We start from the raw sequence: 26,645 nt of genomic DNA on the forward strand, positions 1-26,645 counted from the left end.
ATTTCTCATCAGAAACTCTACAAGCCAGAAGGGAGTGGCACGATATATTTAAAGTGATGAATGGGAAGAACCTACAACCAAGGTTACTCTACCTGGCAAGGATCTCACTCAGATTCGACAGAGAAATCAAAAGCTTTACAGATAAGCAAAAGCTAAGAGAATTCAGCACCACCAAACCAATTCTACAACAAATGCAAAAGGAACTTCTCTAAGTGGGAAACACAAGAGAAGAAAAGAACCTACAAAAACAAACCCAAAACAAATAAGAAAATGGTCATAGGAACATACATATTGATAATTACCTTAAATGTGAATGGATTAAATGCTCCAACCAAAAGACACAGGCTTGCTGAATGGATACAAAAACAAGACCCAGGGCTTCCCTGGTGGCACAGTGGTTGAGAGTCTGTCTGCCAATGCAGGGGACACAGGTTTGAGCCCTGGTCTGGGAAGATCCCACATGCCACGGATCAACTAGGCCCGTGAGCCACAACTACTGAGCCTGCGCGTCTAGAACCTGTGCTCCGCAACAAGAGAGGCCGCAATAGTGAGAGGCCCGCGCACCGCGATGAAGAGTGGCCCCTACTTGCCACAACTAGACAAAGCCCTCGCACAGAAACGAAGACCCAACACAGCCAAAAATAAATAATGAATGAATTAATTAAAAAAAAAACAAAAACAAAAAAACACAAGACCCATATATATGCTGTCTACAAGAGACCCACTTCAGACCTAGGGACACATACCGACTGAAACTGGGGGATGGAAAAAGATATTCCATGCAAATGGAAATCAAAAGAAAGCTGGAGTAGCAATAATCATATCAGATAAAATAGACTTTAAAATAAAGAATGTTATGAGAGACAAGGAAGGACACTATATAATGATCAAGGGATCAAGCCAAGAAGATATAACAATTATAAATATATATGCAACTAACATAGGAACACCTCAATACATAAGGCAAATGCTAACAGCTATAAAAGAGAAAATCGACAGTAACACAATAATAGTGGGGGACTTTAACACCTCACTTACACCAATGGATAGATCATCCAGAAAGAAAAGCAATAAGGAAACACAAGCTTTAAATGACACAATAGACCAGACAGATTTAACTGATATTCATAGGACATTCCATCCAAAAACAGCAGATTACACTTTCTTCTCAAGTGCACATGGAACATTCTCCAGGATAGGTCACATCTTGGGTCACACATCAAGCCTTGGTAAATGTAAGAAAACTGAAATCATATCAAGCACCTTTTACAACCACAATGCTATGAGATTAGAAATCAGTTACAGGGAAAAAAACGTAAAAAACACAAACACATGGAGGCTAAACAATATGTTACTAAATAACGAAGAGATCACTGAAGAAATCAAAGAGGAAATCAAAAAATACCTAGAGACAAATGACAATGAAAATACGACAATCCAAAACCTATGGGATGCAGCAAAAGTAGTTCTAAGAGTGAAGTTTATATCAATACAATCCTACCTCAAGAAGTAAGAAAAACCTCAAACAATCTAACATTACACCTAAAGGAACTAGAAAAAGAAGAACAAACAAAACCCAAAGTTAGGAGAAGGAAAGAAATCATAAACATTAGAGCAGAAATAAATGAAACAGAAACAAAGAAAACAATAGCAAAGATCAATAAAACTAAATGCTGGTTCTTTGAGAAGATAAACAAAATTGATAAACCTTTAGCAAGACTCATCAAGAAAAAGAAGGAGAGGACTCAATAAAATTAGAAATGAAAAAGGAGACGTTACAATGAACACCGCAGAAATACAAAGCATCCTAAGAGACTACTACAAGCAACTCTATGCCACTAAAATGGACGAAGTGAAAGAAATGGACAAATTCTTAGAAAGGTATAACCTTCCAAGACTGAATCAGGAAGAAACAGAAAATATGAACAGACCAATCTCAAGCAATGAAATTGAAACTGTGATTAAAAATCTTCCAACAAACAAAAGTCCAGGACCAGATGGCTTCACAGGTGAATTCTATCAAACATTTAGAGAAGAGCTAACACCCATCCTTCTCAAACTCTTCCAAAAAATTGCAGAGGGAGGAACACTCCCAAACACATTCTACGAGGCCACCATCATCACCCTGATACCAAAACCAGACAGAGATACTACAAAAAAAGAAAATTACAGACCAATATCACTGATGAATATAGATGCAAAAATCCTCAACAAAATACTAGCAAACAGAATCCAACAACACATTAAAAGGATCATACACCATGATCAAGTGGGATTTATCCCAGGGATGCAAGGATTCTTCAATATACGCAAATCAATCAATGTGATACACCATATTAGCAAATTGAAGAATAAAAATTATATGATCATCTCAATAGATGCAGAAATAGCTTTCGATAAAATTCAATACCCATTTATGATAAAAACTCTCCAGAAAGTGGGCAGAGAGGGAACCTACCTCAACATAATAAAGGCCATATATGACAAAATCACAGCAAACATCATTCTCAATGGTAAAAAACTGAAAGCATTTCCCCTAAGATCAGGAAAAAGACAAGGCTGTCCACTCTCGCCACTATTATTCAACATAGTTTTGGAAGTCCTAGCCACAGCAATCAGAGAAGAAAAAGAAATAAAAGGAATACAAGGTGGAAAAGAAGAAGTAAAGCTGTCACTGTTTGCAGATGACATGATACTATACATAGAGAATTCTAAAGATGCCACCAGAAAACTACTAGAGCTAATCAATGAATTTGTAAAGTTGCAGGATACAAAATTAATGCACAGAAATTTCTTGCATTCCTATACACTAACAATGAAAGATCAGAAAGAGAAATTAAGGAAACAATCCCATTCACCATTGCAACAAAAAGAATAAAATACCTAGGAATAAACCTACCGAAGGAGGTAAAAGGCCTGTACTCAGAAAACTATAAGACACTGTTGAAAGAAATCAAAGATGACACAAACAGATGGAGAGATATACCATGTTCTTGGATTGGAAGAATCAATATTGTGAAAATGACTATACTACCCAAAGCAATCTACAGATTCAACGCAATCCCTGTCAAATTACCAGTGGCATTTTTTACGGAACTAGAACAAAAAATCTTAAAATTTGTATGGAGACACAAAGGACCCCGAATAGCCAAAGCACTCTTGAGGGGAAAAAAACAGAGCTGAAGGAATCAGACTCCTTCACTTCAGACTACAGGGCTATAGTAATCAAGACAATATGGTACTGGCAGAAAAACAGAAATATAGATCAATGGAACAGGACAGAAAGCCCAGCGATAAACCCAGCACCTATGGTCAACTAATCTATGACAAAGGAGGCAATGATACACAATGGAGAAAAGACAGTCTCTTCAATAAGTGGTGCTGGGAAAACTGGACAGCTACCTGTAAAAGAATGAAATTAGAACACTCCCTAACACCATACACAAAAATAAACTCAAAATGGATTAGAGACCTAAATGTAAGCCCAGACACTATAAAACTCTTAGAGGAAAACATAGGAAGAACACTCTTTAACATAAATCACAGCAAGATCTTTTTTGATCCACCTTCTAAAGTAATGGAAATAAAAGCCAAAATAAACAAATGGGACCTAATGAAACTTCAAAGCTTTTGCACAGCAAAGGCAACTATAAATAGGACAAAAAGACAACCCTCAGATTGGGGAAAATATTTTCAAACGAATCAATGGACAAACAATTAATCTCCAGCATATATAAACAGCTTATGCAGCTGAATATTAAAAAACCAAACAACCCAATCAAAAAATGGGCAGAAGACCTAAATAGACACCTTTCCAAAGAAGACATACAGATGGCCAAGAAGCACATGAAAAGCTGCTCAACATCACTAATTATTAGAGAAATGCAAATCAAAACTACAATGAGGTATCACCTCACACTGGTTAGAATGGGCATCATCAGAAAATCTACAAACAACAAATGCTGGAGAGGGTGTGGAGAAAAGGGAACCCTCTTGCACTGTTGGTGGGAATGTAAATTGATATAGCCACTATGGAGAACAGTATGGAGGTTCCTTAAAATACTAAAAATAGAATTACCATATGACCCAGAAATCCCATTACTGGGCATATAACCCAGAGAAAACCATAATTCAAAAAGACACATGCACCCCAATGTTCACTGCAGCACTACTTACTATAGCGAGGTCACGAAAGCAACCTAAATACCCATCGACAGACAAATAGATAAAAAAGATTTGGTACATATATACAATGGAATATTACACAGCCATGAAAAGGAACAAAAGTGGGTCATTTGTAGAGACATGGATGGACCTATGGACTGTCATACAGAGTGAAGGAAGTCAGAAAGAAAAAAACAAAATCATATATTAATGTATATATATGGAATCTAGAAAAGTGGTACAGATGAACCGGTTTGCAAGGCAGAAATAGAGACACAGATGTAGAGAACAAACATATGGACACCAAGGGGGGAAAGTGGCAGGGGTGGTGGGATGAATTGGGAGATTGGGATTGACATATATACACTAATAGATAAAATAGATAACTAATAAGAAACTGCTGTATAAAAAATAAAATAAAATAAAATAAAATGCAATATGAGATCCTTGATTAAATCCTGGAGATATGAAAAAAGAAATAAAGGGAAAAACAGAAATATTCACACATCATGCTTGGAGATTTTTTTTTTTTTGCGGTATGCGGGCCTCTCACTGTTGTGGCCTCTCCCATCACGGAGCACAGGCTCTGTACGCGCAGGCTCAGCGGCCATGGCTCATGGGACTAGCCGCTCTGCGGCATCTTCCTGGACCAGGGCATGAACCCGTGTCCCCTGCATTGGCAGGCGGACTCTCAACCACTGCGCCACCAGGGAGGCCCCATACTTGGAGATTTTCACATTCCATTCTCACTAACTGATAGGACAACTAGCCAAAAATTCAGTAAGGACATGCAAGATCTGAACACTATCAACCACCCTGACCTGACATTTTTATAACACTATATTCAAAAGCATAGAACGCACATTCTTTTCAAATGTATATGAAACATTTATCAAAAAACTGACCATATGCTGGGCCATAAAACAAGTCTCAATCCATTTTAATGAATTGAAATTTTATGGAGTGTGTTGTCTGACCACAACGGAATTAAATTAGAAATTAAAAACAAGAGTGTCTCTAGAAAAAACAAAATATTTGGAAACTAAAAAACATATCTTTAAATAACATGAGTCACCAAAGATCATGAGGAAAATCAGAAAATATTTCAAACAGAATGATGGTGAAAATACAACATATCAAAATATAGATAAAGTGATGTTTAGAAAAAAATATATAGCCTCAAAAGCTTATCTTAGGTCTTCCCTGGTGGTGCAGTGGTTAAGAATCCACCTGCCAATGCAGGGGACACAGGTTCGAGCCCTGGTTGGGGAAGATCCCACATGCTGCGGAGCAACTAAGCCCGTGTGCCACAACTACTGAGCCTGCGCTCTAGAGCCCAAGAGCCACAACTACTGAAGCCTGTGCACCTAGAGCCCGTGCTCTGCAAGAAGAGAAGCCAATGCAATGGGAAGCCCGCGCACTGCAACGAAGAGTAGCCCCTGCTCACCACAACTAGAGAAAGCTCACTTGCAGAAACAAAGACCCAACACAGACAAAAAAAAAAAAAAAAAAGCTTATCTTAGAAAAGGTAGGTAAAGTTCCATGTTAAGAAGCTAAAAAAAGAAAAGTAATGTATACTGAAAATAAGTAGAAGGAAGGAAATAATAAAGATATGAGCAGAAATCAATGCAATACAAAAAACCAGAGAGAAAATTAACAAAGTCAAAAATTGGTCCTTTGAAAAACTTAACAAAATTGCTAACCCCCGAGGTAGATTAAATAAGAAAAAAAAAAAAAAAAGAGGGAGAGAGAGAAGACATAATTCATCAATGTTAGGAGTAAAAGGTAAGATTTCATATTTTATAGAATCCATAGATATTAAAAGGATAATGATGGAATATTATGAACAGCTTTATGTCAATAAATTAAATAACAGACAAAATGGTCAAATTCCTAAAAAAAAGAAAACGTATTAAAATTCACTCAAGATAAAACACAAACTCTGAATACCTATGTATTTATTTTAAAAATTAAATTATTAAAATGTTCCCACAAAGAAAACTGCAGGCCCAGATAGTTTCATTGGTGTATTCTATCAAACAATTCAAAATGAAAGAACAGTGATCTTTCACAGACTCTTACTGAAAATAAAGAAGAAAAAATTCCCCAACTCATTTTATAAGGACAGTATACTCTGATTACAACATCTGAAAAGACATTACAGAAAAGAAAATTACAGACCAATATTCCTCAGTATTTTACAAAATGCTAGAAATAAATTTAGCAATATACAAAAAGACTAATACATCATTACTAAGTTGGGTTTATCTCAGGACAATAAAGGATAATCAATGCAACTACCATATTAAGAAAATAAAGGAGAAAAGCCATATAATAATTCCTATGTATATATATAGAAAAAGTTTTGTCAAAATTCAATATTGATGACAAAAACTTTTTTTTAAATTAGGAAAAGAAAGGAATTTCCTTAATCTGATAATGGGCATCTATGAACAGTCTAATCTAATATCCAACTTAATGGTGAAATACTGAATGCTTTCCCCCTAAAATCAGGAAGAGGCCAAGGATACCCACTCTCAGCACTTGTATTCAACACTGTATTGGTGGTTGAAGCAAGTGCAATAAGGCAAGAAAAAATGGCATAAATATAAAAAAGAAGAGGTGAAACTCTCTTTGCAGATGACATGATTGCTTACATATAAAAACCTAAGGAATCTGCAAAATACCTAGAAGAATGAGCAAATTTAGCAAGACTACAGAATACAAGATCAATATACAAAAATCAATTGTATTTTATAACAGCAAACAACTGGAAAATGAAATAAAAATTCAATTTTTAATAGCATTAAAACCATAAAATACTTGGGCATAAATTTTTAAAAATATGTGTAAGAAAAAAAAATATGTGTAAGACCTGTGTATTTAAAACTACAAACCACTGATGATAGAAATAAAATAAGACCTAAAAAAATGGAGAGAGATAATATGTTCATGAACTGGAGGACTCTATCACTAAGATGTCAATTCTCCACAGATTAATCTATTTATTCAATGTTATTGTAATCACAATCCTACCTCCTTTTTCTTTTTTTTTTACATCTTTATTGGAGTATAATTGCTTTACAATGGTGTCTTAGTTTCTGCTCTATAACAAAGTGAATCAGTTATACATATACATATGTTCCCATATCTCTTCCCTCTTGCGTCTCCCTCCCTCTCACCCTCCCTATCCCACCCCTCCAGGCGGTCACAAAGCACCGAACTGATCTCCCTTCCCACATTTCTCTAATGATTAGTGATGTTGAGCATTCTTTCATGTGTTTGTTGGCAGTCTGTATATCTTCTTTGGAGAAATGTCTATACTACAAAGCTACAGTAATCAAGACAGTATAGTACTGGCACAAAAACAGAAAGATAGATCAATGGAACAGGATAGAAAGCCCAGAGATATACCCACGCACATATGGTCACCTTATCTTTGATAAAAGAGGCAGGAATGTACAGTGGAGAAAGGACAGCCTCTTCAATAAGTGGTGCTGGGAAAACTGGACAGGTACATGTAAAAGTATGAGATTAGATCACTCCCTAACACCATATACAAAAATAAGCTCAAAATGGATTAAAGACCTAAATCTAAGGCTAGAAACTATCAAACTCTTAGAGGAAAACATAGGCAGAACACTCTATGACATAAATCACAGCAAGATCCTTTTTGACCCACCTCCTAGAGAAATGGAAATAAAAACAAAAATAAACAAATGGGACCTAATGAAACTTCAAAGCTTTTGCACAGCAAAGGAAACCATAAACAAGACCAAAAGACAACCCTCAGAATGGGAGAAAATATTTGCAAATGAAGCAACTGACAAAGGATTAATCTCCAAAATTTATAAGCAGCTCATGCAGCTCAATAACAAAAAAACAAACAACCCAATCCAAAAATGGGCAGAAGACCTAAATAGACATTTCTCCAAAGAAGATATACAGACTGCCAACAAACACATGAAAGAATGCTCAACATCATTAATCATTAGAGAAATGCAAATCAAAACTACAATGAGATATCATCTCACACCAGTCAGAATGGCCATCATCAAAAAATCTAGAAACAATAAATGCTGGAGAGGGTGTGGAGAAAAGGGAACACTCTTGCACTGCTGGTGGGAATGTGAATTGGTGCAGCCACTATGGAGAACAGTATGGATGGAGGTTCCTTAAAAAACTACAAATAGAACTACCATATGACCCAGCAATCCCACTACTGGGCATATACCCTGAGAAAACCAAAATTCAAAGAGTCTTGTACCAAAATGTTCATTGAAGCTCTATTTACAATAGCCAGGAGATGGAAACAACCTAAGTGTCCATCATCGGATGAATGGATAAAGAAGATGTGGCACATATATACAATGGAATATTACTCAGCCATAAAAAGAAACGAAATTGAGCTATTTGTAATGAGGTGGATAGACATAGAGTCTGTCATACAGAGTGAAGTAAGTCAGAAAGAGAGAGACAAATACCGTATGCTAACACATATATATGTAATTTAAGGGGAAAACATGTCATGAAGAACCTAGGGGTAAGACAGGAATAAAGACACAGACCTACTAGAGAATGGACTTGAGGATATGGGGAGGGGGAAGGGTAAGCTGTGACAAAGCGAGAGAGAGGCATGGACATATATACACTACCAAACGTAAGGTAGATAGCTAGTGGGAAGCAGCCGCATAGCACAGGGAGATCAACTTGGTGCTTTGTGACCACCTAGAGAGGTGGGATAGGGAGGGTGGGAGGGAGGGAGACGCAAGAGGGAAGAGATATGGGAACATATGTATATGTATAACTGATTCATTTTGTTATAAAGCAGAAACTAACACACCATTGTAAAGCAATTATACTCCAATAAAGATGTAAAAAAAAATTGGATAATAATAACACTTAACTTTCAGTATTATTATTAGAATTAAAAGAAATTGTTAAGCACTGAAAAAAAAAAGAATGGGAGAAAATATTTGCAAATGAAGCAACTGACAAAGGATTAATCTCCAAAATTTATAAGCAGCTCATTCAGCTCAATATCAAAAAAAGAAACAACCCAATCCAAAGATGGGCAGAAGACCTAAATAGACACTTCTCCAACGAAGATATACAGATTGCCAACAAACACATGAAAGGATGCTCAACATCACTAATCATTAGAGAAATGCAAATCAAAACTACCATGAGGTATCACCTCACACCAGTCAGAATGGCCATCGTCAAAAAATCTACAAACAATAAATGCTGGAGAGGGTGTGGAGAAAAGGGAACCCTCTTGCACTGTTGGTGAGAATGTAAATTGATATAGCCACTATGGAGAACAGTATGGAGGTTCCTTAAAAAACTAAAAATAGAACTACCATGTGACTCAGCAATCCCACACTGGGCATATAGCCTGAGAAAACCACAATTCAAAGAGTCATGTACCACAATGTTCATTGCAGCTCTATTTACAATAGCCAGGAGATGGAAACAACCTAAGTGTCCATCGACAGATGAGTGGATAAAGAAGATGTGGCACATATATACAATGGAATATTACTCAGCCATAAAAAGAAACGAAATTGAGTTATTTGTAGTGAGGTGAATGGAAGTAGAGTCTGTCAAACAGAGTGAAGTAAGTCAGAAAGAGAAAAACAAATACTGTATGCTAACACATATATATGGAATTTAAGAAAAAAAAAGATTCTGAAGAACCTAGGGGTGGGACAGGAATAAAGACGCAGACATAGACAAAGGACTTGAGGACACGGGGAGGGGGAAGGGTAAGCTGGGACGAAGTGAGAGAGTGGCATGGACATATATACACTACCAAATGTAAAACAGATAGCTAGTGGAAAGCAGCCACATAGCACTGGGAGATCAGCTCGGTGCTTTGCGACCACCTAGAGGGGTGGGATAGGGAGGGTGGGAGAGAGACGCAAGAGGGAGGAGATATGGGGATATATGTATAGCTAATTCACTTTGTTATAAGGCAGAAACTAACACACCATTGTAAAGCAATTATACTCCAATAAAGATGTAAAAAAAAAAAGACCCCATTAAGAAAATGAATAGGCAAGCCACAGACTAGGAAGCTGTTCACAAAATATATATCTGATATAGGACTTAGAATATACCAAGAAATCCCACAATTCAATAAGACAAGCAAATTTATAAAAATGGGTAAGAGATTTGAACAGACACTTCACCAAAGAAGATATCTGAATGATGAGAACACAAAAAGTTGCTCAATAGCAGAGGTCATCAGGGAAGTACAAATGAATAACACAATGAGGGGACTTCCCTGGTGGTCCAGTGGTTAAGAATCTGCCTTCCAATGCAGGGGACATGGGTTTGATCCCTGGTTGGGGAACTAAGATCCCATACGCCACAGTGCAACTAAGCCCACGCGCTGCAACTACTGAGCATGCAAGCCACAACTAGAGAGCCTGAGTGCTGCAACTCCAGAGCTCACGTGCTCTGGAGCCCTCGTGCCACAACTACAGAGCCCACGCACTCTGGAGCCTGTGCGCCACAACCAGAGAGTCTTCGTGCTGCAAATACTGAGCCTGCGTGCTGCAACTACTGAGCCTGGGTGCCACAACTAGAGAGAGAAGGCCGCACACCTCAATGAAGAGCCCGCGTGCCGCAACAAAAGTTCCTGCATGCCACAACGAAGATCCCACGTGCTGCAACGAAGACCGAACGCAGCCAAAAATAAAACAAAAAAATAAATATTAAAAAAAACCAAACAAACATGAGATACCTTTATATACATTCCAGAATCACAAAAATTAAAAAAGACTGATACCACCAACTGTTGACAAGAATGTGGAACCACTTGAACCGCTGTACATTTTTAGCGGGAGTATAAAAAAGATGCACTATGAAAAAGGGTCTGAAAGTTTGTTTTATAAACGAAATACCTTTCTCTGGACACAGCAATTTACTCCTAGGTATTTATCCAAGAAAAATGAAAATACATGTCCTCAAAGAGACTAACATAAGAATGTTCATAGTGGCTTGATTCAAGATAGCCAATAACTAGAAACAGCCAAGGTGTCCAACAGAAGAGTGGATAAACAAATTGTGGTGTATTCATACAATGGATTACTATTCATAAAAAAGGAACAAACTATTGTACATGCAACAACATGGGTGGATCTCAAGCACATGCTGAGAGAAACTTTAGAAAGAGTGTACATTGTATAATTCCATTTGTGTGAAGTTCTAGAACAGACAAAATTAATCTATGGTGGAAAAATACACAGAATTAAGATTGCCTCATGATAACCGGGGGCAGAAATTGACTGTGAAAGGGCACAAGGGAACTGTAAAAATCTACTGAACTTCAATTAATATTCATGCTGAAGTATTCGGGAGTGAAGTACTTATGTCTCTAACTTAACTTTGAATGCGTCAAAAATTAAGAGAGATTGATAATCAGAAGGATGAATATATGCATAGGTATTCTATCAGGGAAATATAGCAAAATATTCATTGAGGTGGATATATGGATGTTCTCTGAATAATTATTTCAACTGTTATGTATGTTTGAAATTTTTCATAATAAAATGTTGGGGAAAAAACTGTTTTCAATTCCTCTGCTCTCTCACATTGACTGTACAAACTGGAACTGAATTTGTATGAAGTAAGCCAATAGGGGGTGCTATTTTCAGAATCATGATTTTATCTTTTAAAGAAAAGATAAAGAAAAGAAAAACACAAAAACTTTTAAAGAAAAACACAAAAACTTTAACATGAAAAACAAACCAAACCATTCCTTCTCAACAAAGAATGAATTAAAATGAACAGCAACTTTAGCTTAACATTATATATGTCATAACTCTGGCTCTAAAGAGAGAATTTCTGAATTTCATTCACTGTGCCTCAGCTTAGATGCCTGTTTCCAAGACTAATCATTTAAAGATGGGAATCTGCCTTGACTATATAGCCTTTAGCACAAGACAATATATTTGCTGAATTTGGCCTCCCAGGGTGAAATGCAAGGCTCATACAGTGTCAACAAAACAAATCAAAAAACAATGTCAAGAAAAATTCACATATTACTGTTAAGGACGGGTAGTCACCTAATAGATTACAGATTCAGTGTTTATAGTGTCAAGAAAAAAATTTTGGGTTTCATTACCTTTATCAAGAGATGCCCCAGCCATATGGTAAAAGCTCAATGCAGTGTCTACATCATTAATGTTCTTTAAGAAAGTAAAGAAGTTCTCCACTTCCTGAAATGTCAGACCCTGAAAGAAGAAAGACAGTTAAGTAAGGCAGGAACCTGTACAAAAAGCAGCATAAAAATGCAGAAAACTAGGCAGTTATTCATGCCTATAAATCAGAAATTTATGCTATGTCTAGAACAGAGACTCAACAAATTAGTCAAGGAATGTCAAATTTGTACACAACAGGGGAACAAAACTCTGGTATTTTACCCTGAGAAATGCACGTTGGTTAATTGCTTTCCCCTCATATGTAAAATCTGACATGAAGCTGTTTTAAGTTATGGCTGGATATCTTTAAAGAAAATATTTCTAACTATACTCTCCAATTAGCCACAATATCTGTTGTGACACTTCCTAAATGAGCTGTAGCCACTTGATCTGTTATACATCGTAACAAGTAAGACCCATCAGGACTTTCATTTTAATAATCTACTCATAGGCCAGTCAAGCTTTTTGAGGCTTAAGCTAATTGAAGAACCACCAAAGCCAGTAATATACATGGGAACTGTTTCAGCATTTAGCAGAACCCAAGCAACTGGGAAAGTTGTTCATTATCTCAATTTAAAAGCTACTAATGAAGCAATTTGCCATGTAACTTTAATCTGATGAAAGTCTGTGAATGAGGAAATTCTTTTCAAAAGCTGGTCAAAGATTTGCTGATCTTTGATGCTACTTTCTATGATGGCTCAAGAGAGTAGTTGGATAAACAGGGATTAGAGGGAGGAATATTTGTCCTATATGCCTGTTTCCCATTTCTCACACATCATGCTGTGATGGAAATGAATACAATCTCTAAGAAATGAGTAACACTGGGGAGACACTGAGGTTAACGCCTTCTAATGAAGCATCAGGTCCTTTTATGGACTGCAGATGTTGACGGGCTTCTACTCAGTACTGATCCTCTTCCGATCTCCATTTCCCCAAACTACAGAGCCCAGGAATCCACATAGGTAACTCAGTAAAAAGGAAACCTTAATATAGACAATCTATAGCACATTCCTGGTACTCTCCAAACTGGCCAATGGTATCTTTCTCATTTCATCAATCAAACTAAAAGCTAAAATACTGTGTGTATGATTATGTCACATGATCGTTTTAGTTTTTCTCCTTAGAATCATAGAACTTAAAATTTTTTTAATTGTGGAATATGATGACCATATAGAAAGGCGCATAAAACAAACTGTTGTAAAATGAACACCCATAAGATCTCGATTCAGGTCAAGAAACAGACAATTATCAGCATCCCAGAAATCTCCCTCTCTTCCCCAACGTGACTCTTCCCAGTTATGAGCCTCTTCTCCTCCCAGTGATAACTACTGTGACTTTTAGAATATTCATTTCCTTGCTTTTCATAAAAAATAGTTTTACTATCTATTTATGCATCCTTAGACATATGTTTAAGGAGTTTAAGTATGTCTGTTTAATTTTATAAATGGAACCATGCAATATGTATTCTATTATATATGGATTCTCTCTTTAAGATTTTTCAATGTTTTTGTGTATATCTGTAGTTCATGCATTTTTATTGCTGTAAGTATTCCATCGTGTGACTATACTATTTGGGCTATTTCCAGTTTTTGGCAATTACGAACGGTTGTCCATCTGTATTTAAGCATTCATTCAAACATTTATGGAGCAACTACTATATACCAAGCTCCATAACTTCTGGCAGTGAAAAACGCCTATATTAAATAATTCTGCCCCAACTTGAGGTCATTCTCTTAAGGTCATTCTCAGAGGTAGGGTTCATTCCTTGTACAAATGCCATAGTATGCTATCTAATGTAAGCACTAGGCTAGAAACAACGTTATAAGAGGGAAGAATTCCACTGGATCAGAAGCACAGGTTTTGCAATATCACCTGCTTGTGGATGGATACACTAATACCATCTTCTCTTCCTCTCCATCTAAAGATGTGCAGAGGTGGGAACAACCCAAGTGTCCATTGATATATGAATGGATAAACAGAATGTGGTGTATACATATAATGGAATAGTATTCAGCCTTTAAAAGGAAAGACATTCTGATACATGCTACAACAAGGATGAACCTTGAAGACATTATGCCAAGGGAAATAATCCAGCCACAGAAGGACAAATGCTGTATGATTCCACTTATACGAGGTACCTAGAGCAGTTAAATTCATAGAGACAGAGAGTAGAATGGTGGTTTCTAGGGGTGGGCGGCAGGGGATAATGGGGAATTATTGTTTAATGGGTATGGAGTTTCAGTTTGGGAAGATGAAAACAGTTCTGGGGATGAATGGTGGTGGTGTTCTTTGCACAGCAGTGTATACTTACTGCTACTAAACCATTTAAAAATGGTTAAAATGGTAAATTTTGTTATGTATATTTTACCACAATTTAAAAAAAGATACGCTAAAGCTTTTCTACTTCTTTTTATTAGGGTGTGAATTTCCACAGGCGAGGTAAGGATAGGGGTCTGAGTTTATGAAAGGGTTTTTAAGGCTAAAAGGTTGACATAAAATTCCTAAAACAGAAAGGGCATGGTAAAGGAATTGCATCCCACTCTGATAAACAACCTCTGATGTATGTTAGTTAATTTATTGTGAAACATCAAATGCTCAAGACCACAGTGCTTATGCTGAGAATTATTTGAGAACAGATAGAAGAATCTGAACTGAGTGGTTATTCATTTGATGATTTAGAAAAACAGTGGAATACAACTCATACTATGCCATTATTAAATAAAAATGTGTAACATTTTGCCTTTTATTTCATAGATATAATAAAAAATATTTATCGAGCACTATGCCGGGAACAGTGAGGAAAATAAAATTACATTGGACATGGGCCTCCTTAAAGAAAAGATGATGCCATTCACGAAATTCTTATTTCTTGGTAATTACCTTAGTAAAAAATCCAGAGGTCTATTAGAATAAAGCTAGAATAAGACTATAGCATGAGGTTCGTGGATAGAAAGTGCAAAGATAGTCTTTTTGCAAGTTGAGTTGCTCAGACTTAGAAGGCTACAGTTTAAGCACAATCTATTGTCAGGTGACTTGAACTGCAGACATAGTAGTGAAAAGGAAATATCCTTCTCTGAGGCTTGGCATTAAAGGGATTTTTTTTTTTTTTGACATACTATGATGAAGTGGAAGAAACAGGAGTTATTTTATTCTGTGACTAACTGTTCAACAAACCAGTTATCTATCTATCTTTGGAAAGAAGAACATATTTAAGACTGGGCTCTAAATAACTAAAAAAAGAAGATAAAATTAACAGTACTTTGACAATAGAAGTACTTCTTTATGTTGTTTAAAAATGAATTTAACATTAGAGAAGTTGTTAAGCAAATAAGAATTGCCTTTCAAAACTAAAAGCAACTGATAAAATGTTTAGGAGAAAACAGAAAATCTTCATGACCTTGGGTAAGGCAAAGTGTTTTTAGATATGACACCAAATGCACAATCCATAAAAGAAAAAAAATTGATAAATTAGATTTCATCAAGATTAAAAACTTTTGTGCTTCAAAATACTGAGAAAATAGACAAATCACAGACTGGGAGAAAATATTTAAAAATCATATATCTGATAAAGGATTTGTATCCAGAATTATATAAAAAACTCTTACAACTCAATGAGATCATAATAATAACCCAATTTAAAAAATGATTTGAATAGACATCTTCCAAACAAGATATATGAATGGCTAGTAAGTACATGAAACAATGCTCCGGATCATCATTCATTAGGGAAATGCAAATTAAAATCACAATGAGATACCACTACATACTTATTATTGGGTTGGCCAAAAAGTGCCTTCGGTTTTCAAGTAAAAATAAAAGACACATTTTTCATTTTCACCACAAACTTTATTGCACAACATATTCACCATTTTGTTCCACTACCTTCTGCCATTTTTCAGGCAACTTCATAATTCCATCTGCCCCAAACTTTTTTTTTTTTGGTTTGCATTCAGTCTTCATTGCTGCGCGCGGGCTTTCTCTAGTTGCGGCGAGTGGGGGCTACTCTTCGTTGCGGTGCACGGGCTTCTCATTGCAGTGGCTTCTCTTGTTGCGGAGCACAGGCTCTAGATGCGTGGGCTTCAGTAGTTGCAGCACACTGGCTCAAGAGCGCATGGGCTTCATTTTGGCATGCGGGCTCAGTAGTTGTGGCTCGCGGGCTCTAGAGCGCAGGCTCAGTAGCTGTGGAGCACAGGCTTAGTTGCTCTGTGTCATGTGGGATCTTCCCAGACCAGGGATCGAACCCGTGTCCCCTCATTGGCAGGGGGATTCTTAACCACTGCACCACCAAGGAAGTCCCTTCCCAAAACTTTTTATCTTTTTGAGCAAAGAACTGTTCCAGGTGCCTTTTATAGTCTTCCACGGAATTGAAATTTTTTCCATTAAGATCTGAATAAATGGAAATCCGAAGGTGCAATGTCTGGTGAATACGGCAGATGAACTGGAACTTCCCAGCCAAACTGTAACAGTTTTTGCCTGGTCATCAAAGGAACATGTCGTCTTGAGTTATCCTGATGGAAGATTATGTGCTTTCTGTTGACTAATTCTGGATGCTTTTCATCGAGTGCTGCTTTCAGTTGTTCTAATTGGGAGCAGCACTTGTTGTAATTAATCGTTTGCTTTTCCGGAAGGAGCTCATAATAGAGGACTCCCTTCTAATCCCACCATATATACACATCACCTTCTTTGGATGAAGACCGGCCTTTGGTGTGGTTGGTGGTGGTTCATTTAGCTTACCCCATGATCTCTTCCGTTCCACATTATTGTACAGTATCCACTTTTTTTTTTCTTTTCTTTTTTGCGGTACGCGGGCCTCTCACTGTTGTGGCCTATCCTGTTGTGGAGCACAGGCTCCAGACGCACAGGCTCAGTGGCCATGGCTCACGGGCCCAGCCACTCCGCGGCATGTGGGATCTTCCCGGACCGGGGCACGAACCCGTGTCCCTTGCATCGGCAGGCGGACTCTCAACCACTGCACCACCAGGGAAGCCCTATAGTATCCACTTTTCATCGCCCATCACAATTTGTTTTAAAACAGAATGTTTTTGTTATGTTTAAGTAGAGAATCACACGTGGAAATACGGTCAAGGTTTTTTTCGCTGAACTTTATGGAACCCAAATATCAAAGTGATTAACATAACAAGCTAGTGCAAATGACTACATTATTATATGAATGCATTTATATGAAATTTCCAGAAAAGGCAAATCTATAGAGACAGAGGAAGATTTATGGTCGTGTGAGGCTACGGCAGAAATGGGGATTGACTGCAAACTAGCATGAGGGATCTTTCTGGGGTGACTGAGATCTTCTAAAACTAGATTGCAATGATGATTGCCTAACTCTATAAATTTACTAAAAATAATTGATGGGTAAGTTGGTGAATTGTACACTTAAAATAATTTATATATACTTTATGATATACAGATTATACCTCAATAAAACTTAAAAAATAAAAAGCAGTTATAGTAGAATGAGAAGAGGCGGAAGGAAAATTTGGCTTCCTCTGGAGTCAGCTCTAAAGCCAGATATCTAGTGCTGACAGGCCATAGGTAGTACAAACACATTGTAACGATGATTCCTTGCCTTGTCTTTTAATTGGTCATAGCAAATACATCTGCCAAGAATCAATCTAATTGCCTGAGCTCTCTCTGTGGCCCATTAAAAAAATAAGTCTCCTTCCTTCTTCCTTCTATGCTGTTTCTTACCAATCTAATCGCTCATCTGCTCCATTTTCTGCTTAGTTTTTAAAAACATTTAAATTATTTTTACACCAGGTAATATATGGATATGGTACAAAATGTTACACAGTACCAAGTAATTCTTCCTTTCCCTTGTCATCCAGTCTCCCTCCCTACATGTGGTCACTGTCACCAATTTCTTGGGTACCTTTTCAGAGATGTTTCTGTACTTGTCTTGCTCCAATAAAGCATTTCCCCATTGCAAAGCGCAGACTTTTCTTCAACTGGTTGGTGTCTGGCAGCAGGGGGAAATTACACCATTTCCATTACTTACATTTCTATAAGAACCTAATAGTCCTGAAACATCACTTTCTTCATATGTTCATTCCTCCTGCTGACAAAATATCAGTGACATCCACTGTCAACTGGAAAGACCGCAAACTTCTTAGCCTAGTATACAAGGTCCTCTACAATCTGATTCCATAATTTACCTTTCTAGCTATCTCACTAAGAACCTATAGGTTAGAGTATAGCAACACTGTTTTTCTTGTTTCCTCTAAACCTTTCTGCTTATTCAAATCATGGAGAATAAACAGTGACAATAAACAGGTTCATTAGTAGGAAGATTATGGATTCTGGAATGAGACAGTCCTGGCTCTGAATCCTAGTGCCACCTCTTAAGACACTGTGTGATCTCAGACAAATAACTAAGGCTCAGAAAAAGTATTTTTCATCTCAAAAATGGGGATTCTATCCACCAAGCAGGATGTGATAATTAGGGAGAAGATAAGTAAAATGCCTAGTACATAAAAAGTACTCAATAAATAGTAGGGCAAAGTCCTTAGTAAGCTGGCAGGCTCATTATTACAGAGCCAGCGGCAGTGAATTTACTCAGTTATGCTCTGAAATACACTCTCTTCTCTGGTATGTGTAGGGCCTTGAGGGATAGGAAATAGGGAAAAGGTTGAGGTATATGAAATTAATTGTGTAGGGGAAAACCAAAAATAAAACAGGGGAAAAATCCATAAAATTAAATCTCTTAATAGTAATTCACAGTTTAGTACTCCTTTGGGGGAAGTAAAGGTTTCAAAGCTAATCAGTAAAACAAAGCAAATCAGTAGAGTTCTAATCTTTTTTTAGTTTAAGGGTCACACCTCGGGTGCTATACATAGTGGCTTTGGTGGGCACCCAATAATTGGAGTTAGAGTTTTTCAAGGGCTCTGCTAGCAATGTTTCTAGAATCTGATATCCTCTGAAGACCACAATGTGGTTCACCTCTCAAATATCTGTGAGAATATGTGAACAGGGGAGCCCACATGAATATTATCCACAGAAAACATGAAAAGTTAATAATCTAATAGTTTTATTAAAATTGTTTTTTTAAGTACTAACTCTACTTAATGGCTAGCAGCAAGATTAATAAGTAATGCTATACACAAAGACTGTTGAGGATAGGGCTGTAAGAGGAATCACATAGCAAAAGCAAATACCTTCATAACCTCTGTCAAAATCCTACTCTGCCTTTCAGGCAAAGTTCAAATTGTACTTCCTCCGAGGTACAAGAGTTCTTACTTAGTCTCTTCAGCTGGTTCTAATCTTTCTCATTGGTGCTCCCAAAAGATCTCATTATCTTTATTAGGGTACTTAATATACATTCATCAATGCATTTGACAAACATTTGCCTATGAAACATCGTATAGAGGATGGCAAAGATGAGTAAGACAGTGCTCTCAAGAGGCTCAAGGTTGAGTGAGTTGTCTTGTGCCATAATTGTTTATTATCTGTCTGCCTCCACTTGAGGGCAGAGACTTGGTTTTGCTCATTCCTGTATTCCCAATATTTAGAAGAGTGCCTGGCACATGGTGGATGCTCAATAAATACTGAATATGAAATTATATAGTTCTTTGCATACATCTATTTTTTACTAAACTATTACAGATAGGTGATGGTTTTATCTTTTATCTTTCTCACAGCACCTGGCTTTGTGTCTTGAACATAGCAATGTCTGCCACTGAACTGTAATTTTCAAAATTCATCCTTGAGTGGATTTGCTAAATTATTAAAGTTTGCAGTTTCTGCACTCTTTTTTTTTTTTTTTGCTTTACGCAGGCCTCTCACTGCCGTGGCCTCTCCCGTTGCGGAGCACAGGCTCCGGACGCGCAGGCTCAGCGGCCATGGCTCACGGGCCCAGCCGCTCCACGGCATGTGGGATCTTCCTGGACCGGGGCACGAACCCGTGTCCCCTGCATCGGCAGGCACACTCCCAACCACTGTGCCACCAGGGAAGCCCAGTTTCTGCACTCTTAACCATAGAGAATGACCACTGTGAATTATACTTATGAAGTCTCAGAAAACTCTGTCTTTCTTTTAATGAGGAGAAGAAGGTAATTTGGAGGATGGAAAGTAAAAGTTAAAGTTGAGTCAGATTTGACCTAGAAGAAAAAGTCACAGAAAAAAAAGATACTGAGGGGAATGGGGACAATCTGATAGAGGATAGGGACTAAACTTTAAAACAAAGCAAAAACAAAACATGTTTCTCATAAAGCAAAAAAAGAAAGAAAGAGAAGAAAAATCTGTCTTTGTTAAGTAAGAAACATGGCAGTTACTCAGAGCATGAATAGAGTAATTTTTCCAGGCACGGCAGGTTCCCCAGTTCTTCCAGCTATTACTCAGGAACAAAACTAGAGATGCTGATGGAGCAGGCCTTTCCAGAGCAGTGGCTCGCAAGCCTAACTGCACATTAGAATCACCTGGGGAGACTTTTAAGAACTACTGATGCCTGGACTCACCCACTGAGCTTCTGATGTAGTTACTTTGAAGAGGGTCCCAGCACCACTTTTGTGAAAAATTCACCAAGCGAGCCTACTGGGAGACCAGGTCTAAAGCACTGCTTAGAAGAGTATGGTTAGGAGAAATAGAATTTTGCTAGAGAAGGGACAAGATCTGTAATAGGAAGCCCTGGATTTTATTAGTCCAGACTCTGGGTGGATCATTAATTTCTCTTTCTCTCTGTCTCTATATTTTCAAAGGCGAAATGAGATCTAACAAAGCTGTTAGAAACACAAAAAAGAAAAATGGCTGTGAAGCACTGCATAGTCATAAAGTAATACACAAATATTTATTTAATGCCACCACTAGGGCCTTCAATCTTTTAGGTCTGGTTTCATATTTTGTACAGAACCCCACACAGAAAATGATTAACGTGTGCCAAATGAAAACACATTTTCATGTTAACAAATCCAAAGTGGAACAAAAGAAGCAATTAGGAAGCAGACAGTGATCCCCCTATAACGGGAAATGGTCCCAGAGAGATGGGCTGGTAACCTTAGGAGCAAAGGCCCGTCATCAACTCTCATTTTAGTTAACTGCTATATTCACAAGCTATTTAATCAACACGAGAGTACAATCAATCTCAATCTCCCTGCTAAGGCAGGCTAGAAATTCTGGGCCAGAAATAATTTAGCACCCCAGATTTTCATCATCTGACAAAATCTGTCCTTTCATTTCAGGGCTCTTTTGCAAGGTCTTCAGGTCTTAAATTAACTCCTGCCAAAGCTAAAATACTTTAATCCTTTAAGGGAGATGTCTCCAACACCCAATTTATTGCTTTTAAATATAAATTCACAACAAAACATGAATTAGCCTATCATGATAGATAATTATTTTAAGGTCAAATCAATGCCTGGACTAAACTTTAAAAATAGGTCTGGTCAAAAGAAAGGAGTGTTCCCTATAAAATCCACCTGTATTTGCAATTAATTTTCCGAATTACAATTTCCAACAGATATGAGCTGGGTACTAGGTAGTGTAGGAGTTCTCTCTGGGAGAAAAGCATTGTCCTCTGTCACTTTCTGTTAATGACTCTTCCTCCATAGCCAAGGGAACACCTTGGGCTGGACTGAACTCAGAGAAGCTGACACTTTTTCTCAGAATCCAGCCTGTTCTCAGTTGCAGTCCACAGCCTGTTCAGAGGTCCGTTTAGCTTTTCAACATCCAAGACAAGGAGGAAAAAGTCCAGCTGATAAGAATTGTTTTCCACCAACTTGGGGCGATGCTATTCATGCAAGATTTCATGCACGAAGACTAATAACTAAGAAAACTGAGACAAGCACTAGCAATCCTATTTCTTATTTTCAGTTACTGAGTCTTTAAAGCTTAGAGTCTGCATCTAGGATAAGGCTCTTCAATTCATGAGGCCAGGAATGTTAAGTGATTTGTCTAATGTCCACAGAAATCTCTGAGGCAGGACTTGAACTCATCTTCTAGCTCCATGTCTACCACACCACACTACCTTGGCAATCCCTCATGGAACATGTTTAGTGCCAGGTCAGTTTCCCAATCATTGTCAGGTGGAAAGGGTATTGAATTGAGAATGAGATCTGGGCTCTAGCCCTTGCATTGCTCTCTGTGTGTGTGTGTGTGTGTGTGTGTGTGTGTGTGTGTGTGTGTGTGTGTGTGTGATCTTTAAGAGATCTGGCCTCTTTACTAGTTTCTTGTTCAGTTTGTTCGTCCCACCCCCTGGAAAACCCCACATGCTGACTCAATTCTACCATCTGCCTCTTCCTGTACCAGGTACAGCTCTGAAGGGTGTCACAGAGCAGAGTTGACAAGTGTCATCACAAATCCATGGTCTCTAATCTCAGTGCTGCTCAAAAAAGGCCCAATCATCTCCTGAAATCTCTAATAATAATCATCTCCTGAAATCTCTAATAATCTTATTCTCAATCTTTTTGCTTCTACGCTTGCTCCTTTCCAACTGCTCTTGATAAAGCAACTAGAGTCATCTCTTTAAACATACACACAACCATGCCATTTCACTGATCACAACCCTTTAATAGCTTCTCTTTGCACTATGAATAGAATCCCAACTTGTTCCACACCTACAAGGGCCTGCATGTTCTTGCCCCCCATCTCCCTCTCAGACCTCACCTTAGACCATTATCCTCTTTGTTAGTATGCTCCAACCACAATAGTCGCCTTTTAGTTCCTCATACATGCCAGATTCATCTTTCCTCCTTGTTATGGACTGAATGTTTGTGTCCCCCCCACCCCCAAACTCACACACTGAAGCCTTAACCCCCACTGTGGCTATATTAGGAGATGGGGGTCTCTAAGAAAATAATTAAGGTTAAATGAGGTCACAAGGCTGGGGCCCTGATCCTATAGGATTAGTGTCCTTATAAGAAGACACATTAAAGAGCATGCTTTCTCTCTCTGCACAAACACTAAGATCATGTGAGGACATAGCAAGAAGGTGGCTGTCTATAGGACAGGAAGAGAGCCCTCATTAGAAACCCAGTTTGCTGGCACATTGATCATGGACTTCTAGCCTCCAGAACTGTGAGAAAAGAAATTCCTGTTGTTTAAGCCACCCAGTCTGTAGTATTTTGTTATAGCAACCTAAGCAGAGCAATACACTGCCTCAGAGTTTTAAACATATGCTATTTCTTCTTTCTGGAGCTTCCTCTCCATTCTTCCTCTTTCCTTCTTTTCTACTTCCTTACCTGTTGTTCTAATATGCCTTCCAATTGGACCACTGTAATAAAACAGCTCTCCCAAAGGTCACCATTTTACCAAAACCAATGGGTATTTATCATCTCATTCTACTGGACCCTTTCGGTTCCATATGACACTGTAGACCCCTTAGTTCATGAACACTCTTCTTCCTTGGCTTTGATTTCACTACTTCCTCTAGGTATTTCTCTAACCATTTCCTCAAGATTTCATTCTGGAGCTCCTTAAATGTTTGTGTTCTACTTGATCTTGCCCTTGGCTCATAGTTCTTTTCTGTTTAATATCCTCCTTGGGCAACTTCATCCATTCTTGTGGTTTTAATTCCAATAGTATGTTGATGATTCCCAAATCTATCTCAGTCCTCTAAAGTAGATTTGAATATCCAGTTGGCTGCTAACCATCTCTGCTTGGATAGTCCACAGGCATCTTAAACTCAAGATATCTACAAGTGAACACTTTATCTCCCTCTGTAAACCAGCCTGTCTCTTTAAATTCGCAATCTCAGTTCATGGTGCCACCCGTGGTCTGAACAAAAAACACGGGGTCATTTGGGGCTCTCCCCTCTTCCTCACTCACTGCTCTTTTTTTTTTTTTCAGGTACCAGAGATAAATTGATATCAGTCATAATTAGTCATTATTTCCCTCTCATTATGTTAGTGCCTTTGCAATAACTATGCTCCCATGGTTCCTTTTCTTCCTCTAGGCAAAGATACCTACCTTTCCCTCTTTGAAGTGCTTCTTGAGCTGCTTCTGCATGGCAGTCAGCTTCTTGGACTGTACCCCACTGTAGGCCAGCAGCATGCCACCAAACTGTCTCTCGGTGATTCTCCCATCCACAGGGTCATGGCGTTCAAACTGGGAAGGGAACAGAAAGAGTGTTCATGGGGTCAAATGGCAAGTACTTTGACATGGAATGTGGAATGATCAACTGTGTTGGATGGCAGAGAATAGGTGATGGCTGGGACCATATTTTGAACTATAATTCTCACCAAGATTTAAAAAAATCAGAAACAAAAGATTTTTGTTCTTTTTAAATGTATCTATTTTATTTATTTATTTTTGGCTGTGTTGGGTCTTCATTGATGTGCGTGGGCTTTCTCTAGTTGCAGCGAGTGGGGACTACTCTTCTGTTGAGGTACACAGGCTTCTCATTGCAGTGGCTTCTCTTGTTGCGGAGCATGGGCTCTAGGTGCGTGGGCTTCAGTAGTTGTGGCACGTGGGCTCAGTAGTTGTGGCTTGCAGGCTCTAGAGCGCAGGCTCAGTAGCTGTGGTGCGTGGGCTTAGTTGCTCTGTGGCATGTGGGATCTTCCCAGACCAAGGCTTGAACCCTTGTCCCTTGCTTGGCAGGCAGATTCTTAACCACTGCGCCACCAGGGAAGCCCAAAAGATTTGTGTTCTTATTCCAGTTCTGCCACTAAGTTACCCAACTACTCTAAGCCTCAATTTCCTCACAGATAAAAACAGCTGCTATGACATCTTATATACCTTCTAGATGAGGAGCTTCCTTCTGGGAATAAAAACAATGTTAAAACTCCATTCAAATTCATGAGTAATAGTATTAGTAATAAGTGCTCTCTGGATCATCCATGTCCCTGCTACTCAGAGAAAACTTAAAAGCTAATTGTTATAAATTTGATCAATTATACATATGTAAAAGTCGTATCAGTTCCTTGATCTGTACTTAATATTGTTATACATTCAGGCCTCTAAGCATTTCAAAGAAGAATAGTGTTTTCAGATTTCCCCCAAAATGGTAATCAAATGCTAAAACAACAACAGAGCTTGAAAAAAATGTATAGAGCATAGGATGCCTCAATTAGACATGCATACTTATCATAAAGCTACTAAAAAATCATGAAGTGTATTTAAACATGCAGATGGAGAGGTTAAGTATAAAGGACCTCTAGCTAATCTAAGTAATATCAGAAAGCTAAGATTTTCATTTAAAAATGGAGAGAAGGGGCTTCCCTGGTGGCAGAGTGGTTAAGAATCCGCCTGCCAATGCAGGGGACACAGGTTCGAGCCCTGGTCAGGGAAGATCCCACATGCCACGGAGCAACTAAGTCTGTGCGCCACAACTACTGAGCCTGCACTCTGGAGCCCGCGAGTCACAACTCCTGAAGCCTGGATGCCTAGAGCCTGTGCTCTGCAACAAGAGAAGCCACCGCAATGAGAAGCCCATGCACCGCAATGAAGGTAGCCCCAGCTCACCGCAACTAGAGAAAGCCTGTGCGTAGCAACAAAGACCCAACACAGCCAAAAATAAATAAATAAAATAAATTTAAAAATAAATAAAATAAAATAAAAATGGAGAGAAGAAAGTTATCTCAATGCCAGCTGCAGTGTTAATGATACTTATAAATGCATAAATAATAAAATGGCTAAAGACAGGCCCAGAAACCAATTAGAAAGCAAAATGATTTCAAGACGGTAAAATTTCCCCATGGTTTTATTGGAAAGTATCAGTTACCAGGAAACTTTCAGATTCCTATGTGGCAGGGCATAATCCTCTTCTCCTAAGAGGTTTATATATAGACATAAGACATGGCCAAGTAAGGTCATGTCAACAAACATTTCCTGAATGTCTACTAGTTATTTAGCAGTGTGTTAGTCATTGTGGACTATGGGAAAGGAGAAGATTCAGTTTCTGTCCTTAGGAACTTCACCATCTAGTAACAAGATAAGATTTACACATAAGACACAAAATAAGGAAATACGTAAAGAATGAAATTCTCTCTCAATTTTTTTTTTTTGGCTGCACCACGCAGCATGCAGAATCTTAATTCCCCAACCAGGGATCAAACTCATACCCCCTTTAGTGGAAGTGCAGAGTCCTAACCACTGGACCGGCAGGGAATTCCCCTCTCTGTTTTTATTTCCTCGGTTAGCTTGGTAAGTTGATATACACCTTAATTTGTCTCCTCACCGGTCAGACTTATGTCAGTGAGCAAGACACAGAATTACATTTTAACAACAGCAATCACTTACTGAAAATGTACTACGAGCCAGGTACTTCACCCATATATTCTTTCATTTAATCACTGTAACAACCTCGTGGAGTAGGTATTATGAGCTCCATTT

The 26,645-nt window shown here is 38.1% G+C and overlaps 1 protein-coding gene across 4 annotated transcripts in view; it reads right to left on the minus strand.

Annotated features, from left to right (window-relative positions):
* The window catches only part of MICU1 (mitochondrial calcium uptake 1), a 225,502-nt gene that overhangs the window by 19,722 nt on the left and 179,135 nt on the right, over positions 1-26,645 (minus strand). For all 4 annotated transcript variants that reach the window (XM_022590840.3, XM_022590841.2, XM_089897638.1 and 1 more), the window contains 2 exons: positions 24,282-24,419; positions 12,299-12,407 (listed from right to left, as the gene is read on the minus strand). In XM_022590840.3, coding sequence (XP_022446548.1) covers positions 12,299-12,407; positions 24,282-24,419 — 247 coding nt within the window. The remainder of the gene's footprint in view (positions 1-12,298; positions 12,408-24,281; positions 24,420-26,645) is intronic.

Source organism: Delphinapterus leucas, chromosome 16, assembly GCF_059928025.1.
Source record: "Delphinapterus leucas isolate spDelLeu-1000000601 "Yukka" chromosome 16, BTC_Dleu_Yukka2, whole genome shotgun sequence".
NCBI classification, from domain to species: domain Eukaryota; kingdom Metazoa; phylum Chordata; class Mammalia; order Artiodactyla; family Monodontidae; genus Delphinapterus; species Delphinapterus leucas.